The following is a 20,153-nucleotide window of genomic DNA, read 5'->3' on the forward strand; positions in this document are numbered from 1 at the left end:
TATGCCGGGGCAATGCAGGGGTTAAAGCAGCAGCTGCCTGACCCAGTCTAGAAACAACACTTCTTCATCTGCCTCACTGTCACCTCCTTGATTTCGCAAAACAAGGCTCCAACAGCCAAACTGTGCATTTGCAACTGGGCCCAACAAACTAGCCTTGGTCAGTTTTTCCAGCCAGCTGTCCCCTTAGCCTGCTGGAGGTTGTGTCTGGATTGCACATACAGCAGAGAGGTTGAAAGCCAATATAAAATAGTTTATTGATAGAGTTATAAAAAACTCTGGGTCCTTATTTACATTGACTTTTGATAGAAAGCTTAGTTCAATTTAAGCTGAAAAAAGGTAAGAACACTTCTTAAAAGCAAGTCAAACTATGCTCAAAATTTCCCCACCGTGCATGTTGCCCCCAGCACTGACCAGGAGAGAACAGGTGATGGGCCTCAAGCAGCTTTTAAGATGTCAGGCAAATGAATGTCTCACTGCACATGCTGCCTCGTGCAGCCTGCTCTGGTCTAGGGGACACTGGATTGCAGCAGGATTTGTTTGTGCTGGCTGTTTTTGCTGCCCATTGCCCCTTTCTTCCTTTTGCAACATCTATCTTCATATGCGCCAGGAGCAGAGGCGCTTGCACAGATGGTATCTTAGAGAAAAACACCCCACTGCTTCACTGTAGAGCGCATGTGTGTGGGCTCTTTATTAAAAGGTGGATTTGCTGGCAGGTGTTTTTTGATCTGTTGATCTAGAATTAGCTTCTCTTTCTGGGAGCTTCACCTCCCACACAACTGCCATGTTTGGGAAGGGACGGTGTGTGACAGCCCACACGGAGCTCAGATGGCACTTCACACGTCTACTGCTGCCAGCAGGGCTCACATAACTGAAGAGGCAGGGGACCTGAGACTACAAATCTGACTGGATACAGGCAGAGAAATGGAATGACAAGGTGAATACAGCTGGACAACACTGATGAGACAGGGCACAGGATTGGGACTCAGACTGGGCTCTATTCCTGGCTCTGCCACTGGCCTGCCGGGTGACTTTGGGCAAATCACTCCCCTTAGTGTCTCAGTTTCCCCATCTGTAAAATGGGGACAATACTGACCTCCTTTGTAATGCACTCGGAGCTTTACTGCTATTTCATAAACCCCAACTGGAGCCGGGTGTAGGAAGCGCGTGATCTTCCCTGAAACCTTCTCTGCTGTTACCTTTCTTCACAAGGGGGTTTGAGGTCAAATTCATGCATGGTCTAGCTTACACTGTCTGCAGAGTGGCTCTGCAGAAACAAATGAAATCAAGGAGCAGCAAGAGTTGCTGCAGCCCATAGAAGGCGGGCGGGTGGGTGGGTGGGGAGCTGTGATCAGAAACTGCTTTTCAAAGCAACCTCGCGCAGTGTGTCAAGGAAGTTTCAGGCAGTATAGAACAGAGTGACAGGCCATCACATCCTTCCCCTGCTCACATGCAGCCCTGGCCGGGGCCAGCCTCTCCCTCTCCCACCCTGCATTCGAGAAACATCCAATAGAAACTGAAAACCAACCATGACATCACTGAACATTTCTTTCCCCAGCCCAGTCTGCACAGGGCACGCGACTGAGGGGGCAGTTCACCACCCCGGAAGGGAGCGATGGCTCGGAATCGGCCCCTTCCTTGGGTCAGGCCTGGGGCTGCCCCCCGGGGTCCATCCCTTACATCCTCTTCCTCATTTTGCCCTTCTTGGTGGCGCCCCGGCCGAAGGCTGTCCTGCGCAGCTCCTGCCCCCGCTGCCGGTTCTTGGCTTTCAGCCGTTTCAGGCCGCCCTTCTGCAGAAAGTTCTGCTTGGCCACCCTCTTCCTCTGCTTCAGGATCTGCTGCTTGCTCTTCAGCTCCGAGTGCACCTTCCCCTGCTGGGGGCCGTGCTTCCCCGGGGAGGGGGCCAGCCGCCTGCCTCCTGCGGGGGGAATGAGTTACTTGGGATCTCCCCATGTGCATTGAGTCCTGGTGCCAGGCCGGTCAGGGACTGAGCTACAGAGCCCAGCCCAGGGGGCAGACGCCACGTGGAATAGACTCTAGGGGGAGGTCCCAGAGTGGGAGCGGCCCTCCATGCAGCACATTCCCAACAGGGCATGCGCGAGGCTGCCGCGATCCTGCATCTCAGCCCCCCTGCCTGGCCCCCCAAGCACTGATGTCTGCAAAGGGTAGTTATATTTGGCCTGTGCCCCCCACCCCCACCACCAAGCACTCACCTCTGCCCCCGCGCTGCTTCCCGCCTCTCGGCTCGCTGCCCCCCTCCTCCTCTGAGTCCCGCTCCTCGATTTTGTATTTCTTCTTCCACTTCTCGTAGCTGGGGCAGCGAGTTAAGGGAACGACGGGGGGTCCGAGCCCCCCGCAACTTCTCCCCTCGCCTTCATTCCAGCCTCCCCCCAGCAAGTCCCCCCTTCAAGCTCGTGGCCCCTCTTCAAGGTGTTGCGGAGGAAGCTCCGCAATGGCCAGCAGGGGGAGATGCAGGGCAGCTGCCCCACCCCGCTATTGCAAACCAGAATTGCCTCTGCCCCTCTGGTGCAGACACAGAGGCGCCCAGTCCCTTGCTGCTGGGACCAGCCGCTCCCTGCCAGCTCTGCGGTACCCTGCGGTCAGGGGGATGGGCTGGAGTCAAGCGCAGGAGAGACCTTTGGGCATGGCTGGATACATGTCACTCCCTGCCCTGCCCTGGCCCTGTGCAGATCTGGTGCCCTGGCACGTTGGGGGCGCCCCAGCCTAGCCGCCTCTCTCTAGGCAAGAAGGATACAGGTTGCTCTTGTAGGAGTTGCTGATGTACCTGCCACTCTCCGTGCAGATTTTCTTCTTGTCCTCCTGGCCGGTTTTCCCCACAAACCGCTTCCTCTTGCGGTCCCTGGAGCAGGGGGCAGGTCAGTGGGTGGAATGGCGTTGCAGGGAGGGGGATGGGAGCTCATCTGCACCATGCTGGGTTAGATCAACCCCCCCGGAACACGGAGCGCTCTCCCTGAGTCCCGGGGAGCAAGCCATCCAGCTAGGGGGTGGGGAGCATCCCATCGTCTGTGGGCACTGTGGCACTCACCCCCATAGTCCCTCAACTGAGCAAGGAGGGTGACAGGGCCAAGTCCCCTGCCTGGCACTGCTTGCTGGGGATCAAAGGGCCCATGCCAGGTGGGGAGTGCGCTGTGAGGGCAGCCGTCCCCAGGGCCCCCGCCACAGTAGGAGCCTTGCCTCTCAGGAGCGCTGCTGCCCCGACAGCTCAGGCACTTACCACTTGAGCAGCTGCTTGTTCTTGCTCATGTCGTGGGTCTCGTCCCCCAGGAGGTCGAGCACGGCGCCAGAAGCCTGCTGCTCAAAGGTGCTCCCTTTGCTGCCCACGCTCAGCCTGGACACGGGGGAAAGGCAGAGCTCAGAGGGGCTTGGGGAGCCGGGAGAAGCAGGGGATCCCGCCACTGGGTGACTTGCCAAAGGAACTCACCCCTGTTCGCTCTCTAAGTCCTTGGGCCGGTAGGGGATGTAGAACTCCTTGTCCTGCTGCGTCTCATGCTGCGTCCTCTTTCCGACGGCCCCTCCTGCACGGCCCCGCTTCCTGCCCACCACGGCGGAGAACACCTCCTGGGACATGTGGGTCAGACAGAGGGGCCGGGTGCACAGCCAACCCCTGCCCTCCTTTCCAGGCAGGAGTCACAGAGCCAGCTTACCCAGCTGGGGCCTCGGAGGCAGATGCCCACCCCACCCATGCTGCTGTGCAATGCCACCCAGGATGCAAATTGCTCCCTGCCTCTGGCACCATCGCACCAGTCCCACGCTGCACCAGGACATGAACCAACCCTTTGATGCCCCCAGCCGCAGGTGACACTCCCCCGGGCAGGGCTCGGGGCCGGCCAGGCACGCTGCTTCCCAGAGTTCCCAAGCAGGCCCTGGCCTGGACGTGGGTGGGGAAGCTGGCAATACCCATGTCCTCCAAGTGCATACCTGGAGGTTTGCTTCCTCCTCCTCAGGGCCGGGGGCTGCTGGGCCCTGGCCTCTCAGCGCAGCCACAGCCCGTCTCTCCTGCTGCCCCCTCTGGTACTTGTCGATGAGGCTGCAGTCACGACTCCGCTTGGCTCGCATCACGTCGCTGGCCAGGGTCTTGTTGGTGGCATTGATCTCGAAGATGGTCTGGGCCAAGAGATGGCACCATGAGTGCTGCTTGCCCAGGAACCCCCCTGCTATCCCTGGAGGGCAGCGAAGGGGTCAGCTGGGCTCGGAGCTGGACCTGGCTGTCATTCAGCACCAGTAACACAGTCAGGGAGCTGGCCCAGCAGCCCTGCTGCAGGCAGTGGGAGGGATCTTCCCAGAGCCTGAGAGGTGCTGCGAGGGTTGATGCTACCCACCCCCCAGCCTGAGTCTCTGGGCTGACGGGGCGGATGGACAAGACTCGGCAGTTGGGTCACCGCACCTGGTGGAGCGCTCCCGGCCAGCCGCCTTGCTCTGACCCGAGGCCATGCTGCTGCCAGCCTCCGTGTGAGCCTCCCTCCCCCAAACAGAAGCAGGGGCCCAGTGGCAGATCACGGCTCGGACTCACTGCTTTGGATCTGTAGGTTTTAATGCTGTCCACGAACTTCAGTCTCTCCAACTCATCCTCCTCAAAGCAGGAACCTTGGAGCCAGGAGCCCAGAGAGGGAGGAAAGGGACAGAGTGGTGAGTGCGCACGGCCCAGGACACAACACACAGAAGCAAGCTCCCAGTCCCTGCAGGAAATACCACGGGGCTAAAGTAGCCCTGGCCGAAGGCAGAAAGCTCTCAGCTGTTCCAGGCCCAATATCCCTCAGCATGGGGTGCTGTAGGCAACGCTTGAGGAGCCCTGGCTGGGGGAGCAGCTCCTGCCCGGGGCTCACCCAAAGGGCCCCGCTGCACGAGCCCAGCCGTGGGTGGAACCTGCAGCTCCCGCCATCCCTGGAAGGGCACTCACTGAAGAGCGGGTGGATGCCCAGCAGGGAGAAGTCCAGCTCCTTCACTCTCTTGACTGACTCGGGCGAGGGGCCAGGCCGGGACTTCAGGTACTGCTTGTGCGCGTTCTCCGACACCCGGCGCAGGCTCTGCAGGTCCAACGAGCTCTCGTGGTCAGTGAGCAGCAGGCACTCCTCATCGTCAACAACGCTCTGGGGGACTCTGCCAAACACCCCGTCCCTGTCTGCAATGGGACAGAAGGGGTTGGGACCCACAGCTTCTCCCCAGGGGTCCCATAACCTCAGCCCAATCCAGGTTTCTAACCATCGGGGGAGTGAAGTTCTGGAACAGCCTCCCAAGGGGAGCAGTGGGGACAAAAAACCTAGCTGGCTTCAAGACTGAGCTGGATACATTTATGGAGGGGATGGTCGGATGGCACAGCCCAGCCTGGCAATTGGCTGATCTTTGACTCCTGGTGGTAGATATGCCAACGGCCTGTGCAGGGATGTTAGATGGCGGGTTCTGAGTTACTACAGAGAATTCTTTCTGGGTATCTGCCTGGTGAGTCTTGCGCACATGCTCAGGGTTTAGCTGATCGCCGTATCTGCGGCCAGGAAAGAATTTTCCCCCAGGGCAGATTGGCAAAGGCCCTGGAGGTTTTTCGCCTTCCTCTGCAGCATGGGGCACGCTCACTTGCTGGTGGATTCTCTGTACCTTGAAGTCTTTAAACCATGATTTGAGGACTGCAGTGACTCAGTCGTAGGTCAGGGTCTGTCCCAGGAGTGGGTGGGGGAGGTTCTGTGGCCTGCGATGTGCAGGAGGTCAGACTAGATCATCATATTGGTCCCTTCTGACCTTACAGTCTATGAGTCCCCATGGGACCTGCAGAGTGGCCTTTACAGCAGCAGTCTGCAATGGGTGCTGGCCACAGGGGGCAGGCAAGGGGCAGCACAGGCTAAGGAGGGGGGAGCGATCGGTATCTTTAAAGACATCCACAGCTGATCTCTAGCCCGCACCCTGCCTCCACCCACAGCATCCGCTGCCCATGCTCCCCACTCCAACGCGGCACCAGCCTCAAGCTTCGCTCCCCACTCTGCCTCTGACGAGCTGCTCTAGAGCAGACGCAGCCTGAGCCCGACTGCCTGCAGCGTAGCGCATGGCCACCAGCCGGTGCGCGGGAGGCACAAAGGGATCCCAATGTGACCTCAGAGAGGCCGGATGGGGAGGGAGGCTCCGGTGGGATGGCAGTTGTAAGGATTCACTGCATGGTGCAGAAGGGACCTTAACAGGACCCTAAGCCATGCTGAGGCCTGGGGCTACCAGATGTCAGCACTGCTCAGGGTTGCAGAGAGCGAAGCCCTGGTGACAGCGTGCACACGGCTGTGCTGCGCCAGGGTGGTGTATCACAGGGCCTCCGGCAGCGCGAGTCACTATCACTGCCATGCAGCGTCTCTGCCAGGGCCCCCAGGATCTCCCCGTCACCCCCGTGTTAACCAGCCCTGAGCCCCCCTGAATCACAGACTTCTGGGCCTGGAAGAGACAAGGTGTGCCCTCAGCCCACAGCTGGGCATGCTGCCCCAGCCACCCCCAAGCCGGGGAGCAAGATGTGGCCCCATCAGACCCAGGCCTCCTGTGAGGCTGGCCACATCCTCACCATAACCACAACGTGGCTCTCCCCGCGCAAGGCCCAGCCACAGCAGGAATGGCAAGTGCAAGACACCCCCTCCAGCTCTGTACCCCTGGGGACGAGGGGCCGGTGCCCAGACAGACCTTACCTGAGGGCTTCTCGTGGGGGCTGGCAAGGGTGAGTGGACGTCCCAGGAACAGATGCAAGTCAAAGACGTAGGGGGTCTCCTCCGGCGCCACCAAGGAGTAGGCAGTGCCACTGCGACCAGCGCGGGCCACACGGCCTGGGAGGGAAAGCCAGGCACCATAGCCCTGTGTTAACTGCGGGGCTGCTGGGCCCTGGCCCGTGGCACGTCTCTTAGGAACCACAGCCACGGACGTGGGGGTTGGCTGAGGTGCCTGTTCTGGTCAGGGGCAGGGGAACTACTCAGGGGACCAGAGGCAAGATGCCAATCTTGGACCCTGCTCCGAGCCAGGACTGCGCTGCCACCCCCGGTGCTCACCCAGGGGAGGGCTGGGCAAGGGCACTGTGATCTCATCTTGCCCTGCCTGCTGCAGAGGGTGAATCTCAGCATATGCTCCATGTTCTCAGGGCTTCCAGAACGGCCCCCACACGGCACACGCCCCCCCCCCCGCCAAGCCTGGCCTAGCTGGCTACCTGAGCCTTGCCCCCCAGACTGAGATCGGAGACTTTACTGTGGCCCTCCCCGAAATGCTGGGTTCCCCCAATGTACTCCGCTGGGCACAGCCCCGCCGAGCCCCTGACAGCCCAGCAGAGCTGGGATGAGGGCTGCAGCCCAGACACATCCAGCAGCGGGAAGTCCAGGCTGGGACAGGTGTTCGTGACACCCGATGGACTCTGGAGCACCCTGCAGCAATGGCTGCTACGCAGGGCCCATTCAAGCAGGCAGTGGGGAAGGTATTTAGGGGCAGTGAGGTTCCCCTCCTCCATGGTGTTTACCGGCCTGGTGATGCCGTGACCAGGATGGGAGGAAGCAGCTGCTCAGCCAGGATGGACAGCTGGGCCCTAGCACCCAGCCCCTTCTGCAGCCCAGCCAGCCCCAGCGACCCACCAACGCGATGCAGGAACAGCTTGGCCTTGGCAGGGAAGCTGTAGTTGATGACGTTGTCCAACATGGGGATGTCGATGCCACGGGCAGCCACGTCGGTAACGAGCAGCACCGCACATTTGCCATGCACGAACTTGGCGATGTTGATTTTCCGGGCCGCCTGGTCCAGGGAGCTGTAGATATGGGTGCAGTTCACGCCCTGCGCTGTCAGCAACTGGAGGGAGGGGGAGGGTGGATCAGAGGTCAGCACCTGGCGCCCAGCAGGGGAGAACCACCCCAAAGACCCAGGGAACCCCAACATAAGGCAGAGCCACGCCTCAGAGCAGAAGGCAGGATAGATTCCATCTAGTGGTGTCAGGATCGACTGCAATACCCCCTCCCCCTCCCCGCAGCAGCATCCCTGCCATGGACTAGGCTGGCCAAAGAGCAGCAGCTAGATCCTCGCTGACCCCGCCAGGAGAGCTGTCACGTCCATCGGCAATGCCCTGCCTTCGCCTGGCAGCCCAGCACCAGCCTCTGGCTCCCCCTCACAGCAGGCTCGCTCTGGCTACAGGGAGCACCCTGGCATCCACTGGCTACCGGCATCGTTCAGGGGAAGCTCAGGCAGCGGCCCTTCTTGGGAAGGAAACGTGGGCTCGCCTCGGCCCGCCCACAGAGAACTAGCCCCCCATGCTCTCCCCGCCATCCAGTGCATGCACAGGGCAGGAGGGCCCCCAGCACCCAACCATGCTGCATGCTGCTTAGACAGCTGCTCAGCCAGAGGCCTGCAGCAGCCACCAGGGGTTCAAGTAAGGGGAGGGACCACAGCTGCCCTCCCCCTTGCCTCGGGGAAACAGCCCCCCAGCAGGTCCCCCTTCTCCTCCTGGGTGCGGTGAGAGCTCCCCCTTTTGCCTGGGTGCAAGAACTGCATGTATTCCCATCCAGCTGCCAGATCTCTCTGCACGGGTCCACCAGGCCTGGCCCAGCCCCAGCCCCCTTCACGGCACAGCCAGCATCGGGCCCATGGTGCGCTGGCTCTCGCTCCGCAGACCCGACTTGCCTCCTTGAGGTACTCTGTGTGGTGCTTGGTGGCCACGAAGACGACTGTCTGGTCCTGAGGCCTCACCACGCTCCTCAGCAGGTGCAGCAGCACAGCCGGCTTGTCGTCCGCACGCACGTGGAGGAAGGCTAGCTGCCGGCGGAGAGAGGGTGAGGTCGGAGCCCCGCAGGGAGCTACACAAGCCAGGACAGGGGGCTAACACGCAGGCTGTGCTTCCTCATCACGTGAGGAGGGCCTGGCTGGAGCCGCCTGCCCAGCACCTCGCTCCACCGTGTCCTGCTCCATCACTGAGGCTTCTAGATGCCACCAGTGAAATCACAGAGCCCTGTGCTGCAGCCCAGCCCCCGCCGTTTGCCTGGAAAGCACCCAGCTAGGTTTCCCCTGCCCTCCATCCAAACTGGTTCCCTAGAGCCTTGGGGAACCACCCCCATCTGCCTCCCCCAGGCACAGGTTCTCCGTCATCCTGCCTACGGGCGAGATCGCTGCAGGCACCAACAGCAACTGATGCCATCAGGGTCACACTTCACCGAGGCGGCTGGTGGGACTGGGCTCACGTCACCCACCCAAGTGTCGGTCACTAGGAGGGGCTGGATGCTGCCTGCAGCTGTGCAACGCAGCAGGCCAGAGAAAGGCAGGGGCTTGCACGCTGGGGCTCCCAGCAGTGGCTGGGGAGGACGGGCCATTCTGCTGGGCCTCCACCTCCTTCGGCAACGCTAGCCAACAGCAGCGTCCTTGGGAGTTCTAGCTCTCTGCTGGGATGAGCTCAGACAAATAGGTTCCTGGTGCTGGGGAGTTCTGATTTGTATTGCCCAGGAGACCAGGACCCCATGGTACTAGGTGCTGTGCAGAACCAAGAGACGGTCCCATGGTCTCCTCCAAGGGATCTCCCCCACCCCAGCCCTCCAAACTCAATTGCCTTGTAGATCCCAAGCACACCCATCTCACCTTGAGCTGCTCACTGAGCTTGGTCTCCACATCCAGCCGGATCAAGACCGGCTCAGTGAGACCTGTGCGGGCGAGAGGGAGGAGAACGTGATTCCCAGGGCAAGGGGGCTGGGGCGCCTGAGTTCACACTGGATAGAAGAGGCCAAAGAAGCAGACGCATTGTTAGACACCTATGGCAGGGCCACCCCAGCTTCTGAAAGGCACGTTGGACTGGCCCAGCAGCGGCACTGCAGGAATGGGGTTGCCGCGGGAGCGGAAGGAGAAGAGCTGGAGCCCTGCCTGCACCGTGCCCGATTTTAATTAGCCACCTGTTTTCACAGGCACTAAAATTCACTGGGCGAGGTTCCCTGAACTGAAGAGGAAAGAAGTGGGTGGGACACAAGTAGCAGGGATCCACCTGGCCTGGGGCCAAGGGGGCATCAGCAGGTGGGTAACCCTTGCCCTCCCTCAAAAGGGCAGATCAGCACAGGTAAAACTACTCTTCGCTTACCTGCCATTCAGCCTGGTACCCCTCTTCATTTACCCCCCCTCCCCCCGGGCAGCTCCCATCTCCCCTGTGGGGCTCTTTGCGGGATATTCCTTACCGGCTCGAGCAAACTCCACAAGCAGCTTGGGGAGCGTGGCAGAGAACAGCACAGTCTGGCGGCTCTCGGGGAGCCGGGCAAGGATCTCCTGCAGCTGCTCCGCAAACCCCATCTCAAACAGCCTAAAGGGCCAACACCACAAAGGTCAGCAGCCACACAACGCCCCCACCCCCACAGCTGGCACCCGCCATGCCACTCACACCCACAAAAGCACTGGAGTGTTTGCATGGGGACTGCACACCCTGATACACAGGGACAAGCTACTTCCTCCCTGGACAAGCCCTTAAATCCAACACCTGGGACCTCCTCTTCCCCCTGCCCCTAGAATGGCACATGCCAGCACTGCACTGGGCCTGCAAGTGAAGATCGAACCCAGCATCAGCCAACTAGAAAGAGCATCACTGCACTAGTTGTTGTCTCCCCAAATCCTTGGCTTAGTCGCTGTTTCCCCACTGGCTGCACGACTCACTCATCAGGCGCTAGGCGCCTGCCATAGCCGAGCGCTCTCCCATCTGCGGCACTGGGAAATCACGCTCCCTCCCGACACGTGTCCATGGGACGCAGCCATGGCACCAATGCCCATCTGCTCTCTTATGGTGCAGCGGTCACGCCTGGCTGATGGAGGGAGCCCCTGGGAACAGAGAGGCTGACGAATGCCCCACGGTGAAATCTCGGCTACTGCAACGTCATGAACCGACCTGTCAGCTTCATCAAACACCACATACTCCACGCCGTGCAGCTTCAGGTTCATTTCCACAGCCACGTGCATCAGGCGCCCGGGGGTGCCGATGATTCTGGAATGACAGACATGCCCAATGAGCACAGCAGGCACAACTCCATGCGAGCGACACGGTGCTACCCACACCCAAATACCCGCTTGTCCCAGTGGAGAGAGACGGAGCTGTAAAAGCTGCAGGGGTCTCTTACCATAGGACATCACTGTGGTGAAAACAGGACACAAGCCAGCTCTCTCCAACCAACTCCCCTGCCGCCTTCCCTCTTCCCTCCTCAGCCCACATCTGCCAAGGCAAGAGGGGGATTCAGATGACAGATCCATCTCCTGTCTGGGCTGCCCCCCCAGAAGTACACATGGGAAGATGCTCTTAAGAGGCACTGAGTAGCAGGCAGCCCCCAACGGATGCTATTCTTGATGCTCACTGAAGCACATGGAGTCTCTGGGCCTGATTCTACTCAGCACAGGGTTTTCAGGCTGTGACTCTGTCAGGTCCAGTGGCGTCACGCCCCATTCACACCGGGAGCACCGAATCAGACCACTGCATGCAGCACCTAAGAGCTTGTTATTGTGCATACAGTGCCTAGCCTGATCTTTGATGAGGGCTCCTACGTACTCCCAAAATACAAATAAAACCGGTGAGCCTATGCTGTTGGGAAACCCTGCCTGGGGCATGGGAAAGGAAAGTCATGACACCCTAACAGGACTCTCCCAATCACAAACTCCAGGTCAGTTACAAAAGGGAACAAAGCAACAGGGATGAGCAAATATCCTGGCAGTTCTAGAAGATGGACTGGGCGGGAGGTGTCTTCTGGGTCTTAATGGCCTTCTCAATGCTCCAAAGGAAGGGGAAAAAACCCACCCATGAGCCTCACCCCATGCTACGACATGCCTCCTACATCTGGAGGACACAGTCCCGGCCCCTCAGCATTAGGACTCACATGTCTGGGTTCTCATGCAGAGCTGCAAACTGGTCTTCCATCCTAGGGGAGAAAGAGAGTCTGAGGCGGTGGTAATAATGACCAGCGGGAGAGAGGGGGCATACCACAGCCCTAGAGACAGCATGGGGCTCCATCCAGCCCAGCAGGGAGCTCCAAGGCTGATCACTGGGCCACATGCATTATGCCAAGCACCTCATGCTGAGGCCTGAGCGTGCTGAGCCTGGAGCCCAGCTTCCCAGGAATCGCTCTAAAGGAACAAGCTGGCCAGAGAGCAGCAAGCTGCCCAATGGGGTCCTCCATCTGCCCCAAAGAGCAAGAGCACGTACCATGCTTCTGCAACCCTTCCTGAGCCCGACGCGCACTGTCCCGCTGCCTGCGTGCCCGTATGTTGCAATAAGGGCGTGAGACATGTGGCATAATATAACAGGCCGGGTATGAGGCCTGAGCTAAAGTAGTCAGGCCCTGCTATTATAAAGCAGAGTTAGCAGGAGTCAGGCTGTGAACCTGCTTGTAAGTTGACAGAAACTGGCAAACACCCATTCCTGAGCAGTAGGCACGGACACTCACGCAAGACGTGACAAAGTGGGGATATTCTTAATGTCATCTCAGAATAGGCTGCATGCGCCTCAGTTTTCCCTCATGTACTTGGGGATGGGACTAGGATGCGTATCATTGCAAAGACCACCAGAGGGCAGGTGGGCCTTCCTCTAGCTGCATGGGCACAGACAATGGCCAGGGACCCTCCTTGCGCCAACCGGTTGTGACAGGCTGCAACAGGTAGAGACAAGAAGAGGTGACCACGTTGCCCAGGAAAGAGACAAAAGACTGGGGAGGGCCAAGGGGCATGTCTGAGGCTGGTGGTGGAAAGGGCCAGACCCCTGTGGGGGATCCCCAGGAGCAGAGCCCAAGCATGGGGCTATGGAACTTCCTCAGACGGTTGTTGCTGTAACTTTCTGATTCATCTGTTAAAAAAGTTCTGTTCTGTGCTGTGATCCTGAGAGCTAATAAACCCTTCTGATTTCCACGCTGGCTGTGAATCCTTCTGACTGCAAGGCGGGGTGCCTGGCCCCTTTGGGGGCATGTGAGGGCTCCCCAGACGCCCCATCCAGGGGGACTAACTGCGGGAAACTCATGGCATGCCAAACATTCTGAAGCCAGAGGGGCCCTGAGGGGAGACCTACTCCACTCCAGTCCTGTCTGGCTTCACCCCGAGTGGTTCCAGACACGGTTCCTGTGGGACTCCATCAGACAAGCACATTCCAGACAGGTGGTATGAGAACCCCGCTGTCACGTATGGTACAAAGACATTCCCCAAAGAGAACGAGAGCACGCTGACTGCTCCAAAAGGTCAAGATGACAGGGGGACGGATAGACATGTTCTGATGGAGCTAGTATGTACAAGGTGGTGATTAACCATAACCATGTCAGAGGGTGGCAACTAACCCCACCAGAAGGGCAATATGTAACTTATTGGTAGCAGTGTATAAAAGAGGATCTCAAAGGGAGTGTCTTTGGACAGCCAAGGGGGAATGGACGGTCCCGCCATTTACTGAGCTGTGTCCATGGTCATGGGCACACGTGTAGTAAGTGTATTTGTAGCACATATAAAGAGCTTTTTACCATGCTTCGTCAACAATAAACCTGGCCAGGTGCCTTCGCTACTGAATCTGCGTCTGGATTTATTGGGCAGTTCAATCAAGGTCCGTTGTGTCCTCTATCTGCGCAGAGTGGGAGCAGCACACAGAACCAACATACACATGCAGCCAATACCTGACTACACTGGTGACCCCAACCGCTGATCTGGTACATAAGCAAGCTGACCCCTGTAGGAATCGCCATCTAAAATGGCAGAAAACTACAAGGTGGGTTATCACCCTAACTCTTTCCTGCAACTCCCCACACAGTTTCATGATGTATGGACGTGCTGGATTGCCAGCAAAGAAGGTCCATATAAATTTTAAAAAGATAGCGGGGAAGAAACATAGAATGAATCTGTAAGGCATGGACACACAATGGAGCCTTACAAAATAATATTAAACAATGTACACAACACGCCACAAAACTGGCAGGGCAACTAACAGAAACAAAGGGTTAGAGAAGTAGCAGAGCCCAGGAATGCTCCCGCTCTCTTAGCAGCGCAACAAACAGTCCATAGACATACAGTACAGCAAGCACAGAAACAGAATAAAACATTGGAAACAGCTGTAAAAAATCTGCAAAAAAGACGTGCTGTCCCCCTGTTATAAATATTTGTGGTCAACGGCAAGCTCCAGAACAGGAAAAAGGTGGCCTGAGCAAAATTTAAAATATGAAACAGAGGGCTCCGCAACGTATAATGTGTGCCACATTTCGGTAAAACCTAAACCGAGTCCTAGACTGGTGCCTGTCAGAACAGGAGAAGTAAGTGCACAGGAGGGAGAAACAGCAAACAATACTTTCACTGGATGGGTAAATCAGATGAAGGAAAAAACAGAACAGTTCACAGAGCACGTAAGAAGACAGGAGCTGCAACTTAATCACAGGGAAGTGAATAGAAAAGAATTTCAAAGTAAAAAAATCAAGAGTGAGTGGCTTAACACATAGAATTGATACATTAACACATGTAGATGCCCAGAAATGGTTAACTACAGCAGGCAAGGGCACTCCTGCAATCCATTTGGCATGCAAACAAAAGCAACAGACACTGGGGGAACAAATTCTGCTTTTACAAAAGCAAGGAATGACCTCCACTCTCCTCTCAGAGCCAGGATAAAGACCAGGAGTGTGGGTTCCCAACTGCTTTAACCCCTGGGAACACTCCTCACTCAGAGCCAATGATATAACCTTCTTTCTCAAATATTTTTACATATTGCTTAAGTTTTCCTTAACATCCTCTCTCAGTTTGCTAAACTCACTGCTGCCTGTACAACTTGAAAGAGTTAATCTCTTTCTTGGCTCAGGTCTTCCGCCTTTCCTAGGTTGCTCTTTACCCTCCCACCCCACTTATGCTCACTCTTTGTTTTAAAAAGTTAAAAGTCAGTGTTATTGCAGAAGCCTCCTTTGCTTAAAAAAAAGACTAAGCAACTGAAAACAAAACAGAATAAAAACAAAGATAAAACAAGGTAAAAACTTTACTTTAAATAAATCCAGCGACTTAATTATTTTATCCCTTCCGTAATGCAGCAGCTGGAAATATTCCTAACTTTTCTGAAGATATGGTTGCAAGCAATAGAAATGCAGACAGCTTCTAATCCCAACTACTACTATTTCAAACATGGGCTTTCCTTATTTCCAAAGAACAACGTTTTAAAATAAAGTAATATAAAGTAATACAAAATGCCTTAAGTTACTAATTAATACAACAAATTTGGCAAATAAGAATTGATTACAAAATTATTATAATTTTTAAATAAAAAGGTAATTAGTTGCTTATTTAAATGCTAAACTGTTTTAAAACTACATTGCTTTGACTACTAAGCTTTTAATACTTTTTCTTGTATAGTTATAAATATAATTTGTGCCATTCATCTTTAATTGTACGTTTGTTTTGTACGTCACGTATTTTGTCCTGTGTTCTATGACTTGTGTGTTACATGACTTTTTGTTGTTGTTGTAGCAGCAAATGTCAATTTTACACTTTTTTTTTTTTTTTTTTTAAATATAAGTGGAAGCACACTATTTTAATATTATGGTTGGGGTGTAACCATCATACCACCAATTTTTTTTGGTGTGTGAATCTCGAAAAGGCCTCATTTATAAACATAGGTAGATATATTTTTGCCTCAACAAATAATGCAATTGCAAACAAAACAATTTTTTTATTAATCAGTTTTTTTATTCAAAGGAAAAAAGGTAAGGGCAAATCTCAACAGTAATGCAAAGATAATATTAGCAAAATGTCAATTGCTTGTTTGGGTTTTTATAAACTTGTTTGCATCTTTACTAAATATTGAAATATAGTTTTAAGAATATTATAGCAAAAGTGCTATATATGCAAAATGTTAAAGCTAACCAATTTCAACAGGTTTCCTACTTTGTCTCCCCAAGTACTATTAAGTGTTATAAAAGTTTAATACCCTCAAAGTATTTGCATAGACCTGTATTTAAAATTCATTTTGGTTTAATTTTTATACTCTTTTAGTTTGTTTTGTTAAAGGAAAGTAGTGTTTATTAACTGTTTAGAAGAACAAACTTTAACAAAAGTGGGGTTGGTATTACAAGCAAATTAACTCTAAAAAGCTTGGGGAAAAATGCTGTTACTAACTCTTTTTAATAAAGCAGAATACTCAGCAGGGGACAGCAGTACACATTCACATAGACGATTGTGAACATCTATTTTAGCAGTTAAGCATTATATTTAGTATAAAATATTAGTAATGTACCTCAAGTGAAAATAAATGTCTATACAATTTCAAAGTAAAGCTTGAGTTATAAAAGACTTGGTCCCTATTACATTGTAACAAACTAAGTTAATCTGTGTAATAAGTTTTAGTGATTGGAAACAAGAGAAATGTAGTGTTATTATGTTAACTAACTTAAGCTGTTCAAGGTTGCATCCCACAGACCAAAGGCACCAGAAGATATCACACCCCAAACACATCAGAAGATATCAGTACGCAATGAAGAAACCCCTGTGCATCAAGAAAAGAAAAATGAAGTGCTTTATGAACAACAAACTGGTCAACTACACCTTATTCTATCATATATGGACAATTAAATTGGCAAATCAGCTAAAAACCACCCGCTGCACCAGGTTGAACTGTCATTTAATTTGAATTTGGCTACTATTTAAAAACAGCTGTATTATTGCTATGCACCATTTACAATGTGCATAATATTGCTAAACTGTTTCACCAACACACAGGAAACAAACTAATCACAGAATCAGAGTGGGAAGGGACCTCAGGAGGTATCTAGTCCAACCCCCTGCTCAAAGCAGGACTAACCTCAGCTAAATCATCCCAGCCAGGGCTTTGTCAGATTAAAAACCTCTAAGGATGGAGATTCCACCACCTCCCTAGGTAACCCATTTCAGTGCTTCACCACCCTCCTAGTGAAAAACTTTTTCCTAATATCCAACCTAGACCTCCCCCACTGCAACTTGAGAACATTGCTCCTTGTTCTGTCATCTACCACCACTGAGAACAGCCTAGCTCCATCCTCCCTGGCAGCAAACAACATGAAGGCACGGAAAAAACAAATTGGTAAAGCAATTATTAAATTACTTAAGAACTACAAATTGTGTAAACCAATCCCCTGTTGGTACTAGTCACAGTCTGGGGTCAGTGACACTGCACCCTAAGTGAGATACATGTCATCTGTTCAGTGTCTGGGTACCACTACTGAATTCTGACACATAATAATAAATCGGTTACTGGCCATTCAGTAGGCTATCTGGAAGACAGCATCTATAACAAACAACTGAATCTACATCAACTACTGGTGTCTCACAGAGCAATGCAACCAATGGAACAGTTGTCCCGATTTCCTGCCCAGCAAAGCTTACCAGAGGGTGACAACCAACAGTAAAGGTAACTCATAACATGGATGAACAGTATTGTGTAGTAACTAAACACAAGAAATTTATATATAAAAGTCTCATTTGTAATGTCACTACTCCAAATTTGTTTCATTTCTTATATACATAGCACTGTGGGACACACTTTAATAATACCTATCCCAGTATTTCAAACCCGCTATCTGCAGTACCACAGTGAAGGGCCAGACTACAATAACAGATTGGAAAAGGATTGTAACGATTAAATACAAGATGGTATCATATGTACACATACGTACTACACATATACACACACGCATATATACACACCGTACCTATAGTATTCTAATACTAATTATTTGGGAGTGCCCCCAAGGCTCAATCATAAAATTACATTCCTCAATCACAGTTCCGGGCCTAACATTCCCAGGCGCACCACAAGGGACTAGAAATAATTGAAAATAAAATCTGTCCATCAGTTGTACGTGGGAATGTGTAGACCAAAGGACAGACGAGGCATAAATGTGTGGATGGTAAAAAAGGTGGCCATATAACAGTGTTTAGCCCACTGGGTCACCTTTAGTCCATGCATTATGCTTTTCCGGGATGATGGGTAAACATCCTTTCCATAAAAAGACAAAAGGTGGAGGAATGTAGCAGAAAGAGAGAGCCTGAGAGATGAGGCCTAGTATAACAGGCCCGCTATGAAGCCTGAACTATAGTAGCCAGGCCCTGCTGCTATAAAGCTGAGTTAGCTAGAGTCAGGCTGGGAGTCTGCTTGACAGAATCTGGCAAACACCCATTCCTGAGCACCAGGCACAGGACACTCACACACGCACATTGCGGACAGGTGATACCAGAACCCCCAATATCAAGTATGGTACAAACACACTCTCCAAAGATAAGGAGAACATGTCGACCCCTCATCAGGATGCCAGTTTTTGATCGAGCATGTACATACATTAATCACCTTGTACAAGGTAAAGGGTGGTGATTAACCACATCACAGGGTGGCAACAAATGGCATCAGAGGATCTCAAAGGGAGTGTCTTTGGACAGCCTAGGGGGAATGGAAGATCCCGCCCATTCACTGAGTGGTGTCCAGTGTCACGGATATACATGTATTAAGTGTACTTGTAGCAAGTATAGGGCGCTTTTTACTGTACTTCGTCGACAATAAACCTGGCCTGGTGCCTTCGCTACTGAATCTGGGTCTGTGGATTTTTTGGGGCAGCTTGATCAAGGTCTGTTGTGTCCACTACCTGCACAGAATGGGAGCAGCACACTGAACGAACATACACATGCAGCCAACACCTGACAACTTATGTAACCACTGACCCACTGCGTGCACACGTATATTCAAGTAGCTGGGTTGAATGCTGGGACTAGGTCCCAATGCAGGGGATATGCTGAAAGGGACCAATACACTTTTTAAAGAATTCATGTAGAAGTAACAGAACCCATTGATGCTCCTCTTGAAACTGACCCATTTTAGGAAAAATACATTTGATAAATGTTCCCAAGTATTCCTGTTTTCAACCAGCTGCAGTTGCCAGCGCTTTGGGGGCAGAGGAATTGCTGTTTGTTAGACTGAAATCGGCTTACCTGTCTCCTCCCAGAATCAATGCAGTCTTCAGGCCTGTGAACTTCCCCAGCTGCAGGACAAGAAACACCCAATCTAGTGTCAATCCTGATCTCGCCTCCAACTTCTCACTTCCCCCTCTCCCCATCCCCATCCATGGGACTCTTCACTTCAATTACCTGAAGCACGGCTGTCTCAGGAGGGATGAACACACTCCTTCTAAGACTTTGGATTAGGCTGCTTCTTCCTTTGTACAACCTGCCTCTGTCTGGTTTAATCCCACAATACCACTGATGCGGGGGCTCTCCTTGGGAGCAGCAGAACCCAGACGGACCCAGCCATCATTGCACAGGGGTGCAGTGGCTGCTGCTACCTATTTAACTTGCAGCATTACGGAAAGTACCCAAATAGACCATAGCTCTGTTTGAAGGCTGTCCTTGTGAGCTAAACCACAGGAGTACATATAAACATCCAGATTTTTCTGGAACCCTGCTACATTCTTTGCTTCAATGATGTCTTGTGGCAATGAGTTCCACAGGCTAGTTATGTCATGCAAGAAATTGTCCCTTAACAATTACTGAACTATATTGCCTCTCCATATCACCACAAGCTCCATGTACCATGCTCTCAAGTCCCATCTGTGAGCTCCCAGCTACTCCAGTCCCTGTGACTCCTTGATCAGCTGATGCTGCTTTTCCTACTCCATACCTCCTTTGTGAATTTCATAGTCTGTAAGGCAAGCTCCCGGGTTGGCGAGAGGATGAGGGCTCGTGCCCCCATCTGGGCGCTGTGTGCCTTCAGCTTCTCAAACATGGGGATGAGGAAACAAGCTGTCTTCCCACTGCCAGTCCTTGCCATGGCCACCACGTCTTTCCCGTCCAGGATCACAGGGATGGTCTGCAAGACAACAAGTGATGCCACTCTAATCCATCTGGAGGAATCACAATTGCAGGGGTGCTGGGTAACCTTTGCTAACACTGGATCTTGTGAAATCCACATGCCAGAACTGGCCAAGACTAGTCAGCACACAGTAAGATTCACCTCTCCGATTCACCACTTCTATCCCACAAAGCATTGCAGAAATTAGAATCATAGAATATTAGAGTTGGAAGGGACCTCAGGAGGTCATCTAGTCCAAATCCCTGCTCAAAGCAGGACTAACCTCAGCTATATCATCCCAACCAGGGCTTTGTCAAGCCTCACCTTAAAAACCTCTAAGGATGGAGATTCCACCACCTCCCTAGGTAACCCATTCCAGTGCTTC

General features: G+C 53.2%; 2 protein-coding genes across 3 annotated transcripts in view; one reads left to right on the forward strand and one right to left on the reverse strand.

Moving 5' to 3' along the window:
* Nucleotides 1-20,153, reverse strand: part of DDX54 (DEAD-box helicase 54) — a 22,698-nt gene continuing 2,545 nt past the window's right edge. For both annotated transcript variants that reach the window (XM_067550268.1, XM_067550267.1), the window contains exons 4-20: nucleotides 19,598-19,786; nucleotides 18,913-18,962; nucleotides 11,832-11,873; nucleotides 10,856-10,951; nucleotides 10,158-10,279; nucleotides 9,574-9,635; nucleotides 8,629-8,760; nucleotides 7,593-7,803; nucleotides 6,669-6,803; nucleotides 4,916-5,137; nucleotides 4,529-4,602; nucleotides 3,937-4,122; nucleotides 3,440-3,576; nucleotides 3,233-3,346; nucleotides 2,753-2,857; nucleotides 2,211-2,308; nucleotides 1-1,915 (exon numbers count right to left, since the gene is read on the reverse strand). In XM_067550268.1, the coding sequence (XP_067406369.1) occupies nucleotides 1,674-1,915; nucleotides 2,211-2,308; nucleotides 2,753-2,857; nucleotides 3,233-3,346; nucleotides 3,440-3,576; nucleotides 3,937-4,122; nucleotides 4,529-4,602; nucleotides 4,916-5,137; nucleotides 6,669-6,803; nucleotides 7,593-7,803; nucleotides 8,629-8,760; nucleotides 9,574-9,635; nucleotides 10,158-10,279; nucleotides 10,856-10,951; nucleotides 11,832-11,873; nucleotides 18,913-18,962; nucleotides 19,598-19,786 (2,217 nt within the window). In that variant the 3' untranslated portion in view covers nucleotides 1-1,673. The remainder of the gene's footprint in view (nucleotides 1,916-2,210; nucleotides 2,309-2,752; nucleotides 2,858-3,232; nucleotides 3,347-3,439; nucleotides 3,577-3,936; nucleotides 4,123-4,528; nucleotides 4,603-4,915; nucleotides 5,138-6,668; nucleotides 6,804-7,592; nucleotides 7,804-8,628; nucleotides 8,761-9,573; nucleotides 9,636-10,157; nucleotides 10,280-10,855; nucleotides 10,952-11,831; nucleotides 11,874-18,912; nucleotides 18,963-19,597; nucleotides 19,787-20,153) is intronic.
* Nucleotides 10,846-20,153, forward strand: part of LOC137154364 (uncharacterized) — a 25,475-nt gene continuing 16,167 nt past the window's right edge. The window contains exon 1 of the mRNA XM_067549951.1: nucleotides 10,846-11,009. Within this exon, the coding sequence (XP_067406052.1) occupies nucleotides 10,846-11,009 (164 nt within the window). The remainder of the gene's footprint in view (nucleotides 11,010-20,153) is intronic.

This window comes from Emydura macquarii, unplaced genomic scaffold, assembly GCF_026122565.2.
Source record: "Emydura macquarii macquarii isolate MOO-44397 ecotype Brisbane River unplaced genomic scaffold, CSIRO-AGI_Emac_v2 contig_1254, whole genome shotgun sequence".
Lineage (NCBI taxonomy): Eukaryota > Metazoa > Chordata > Testudines > Chelidae > Emydura > Emydura macquarii.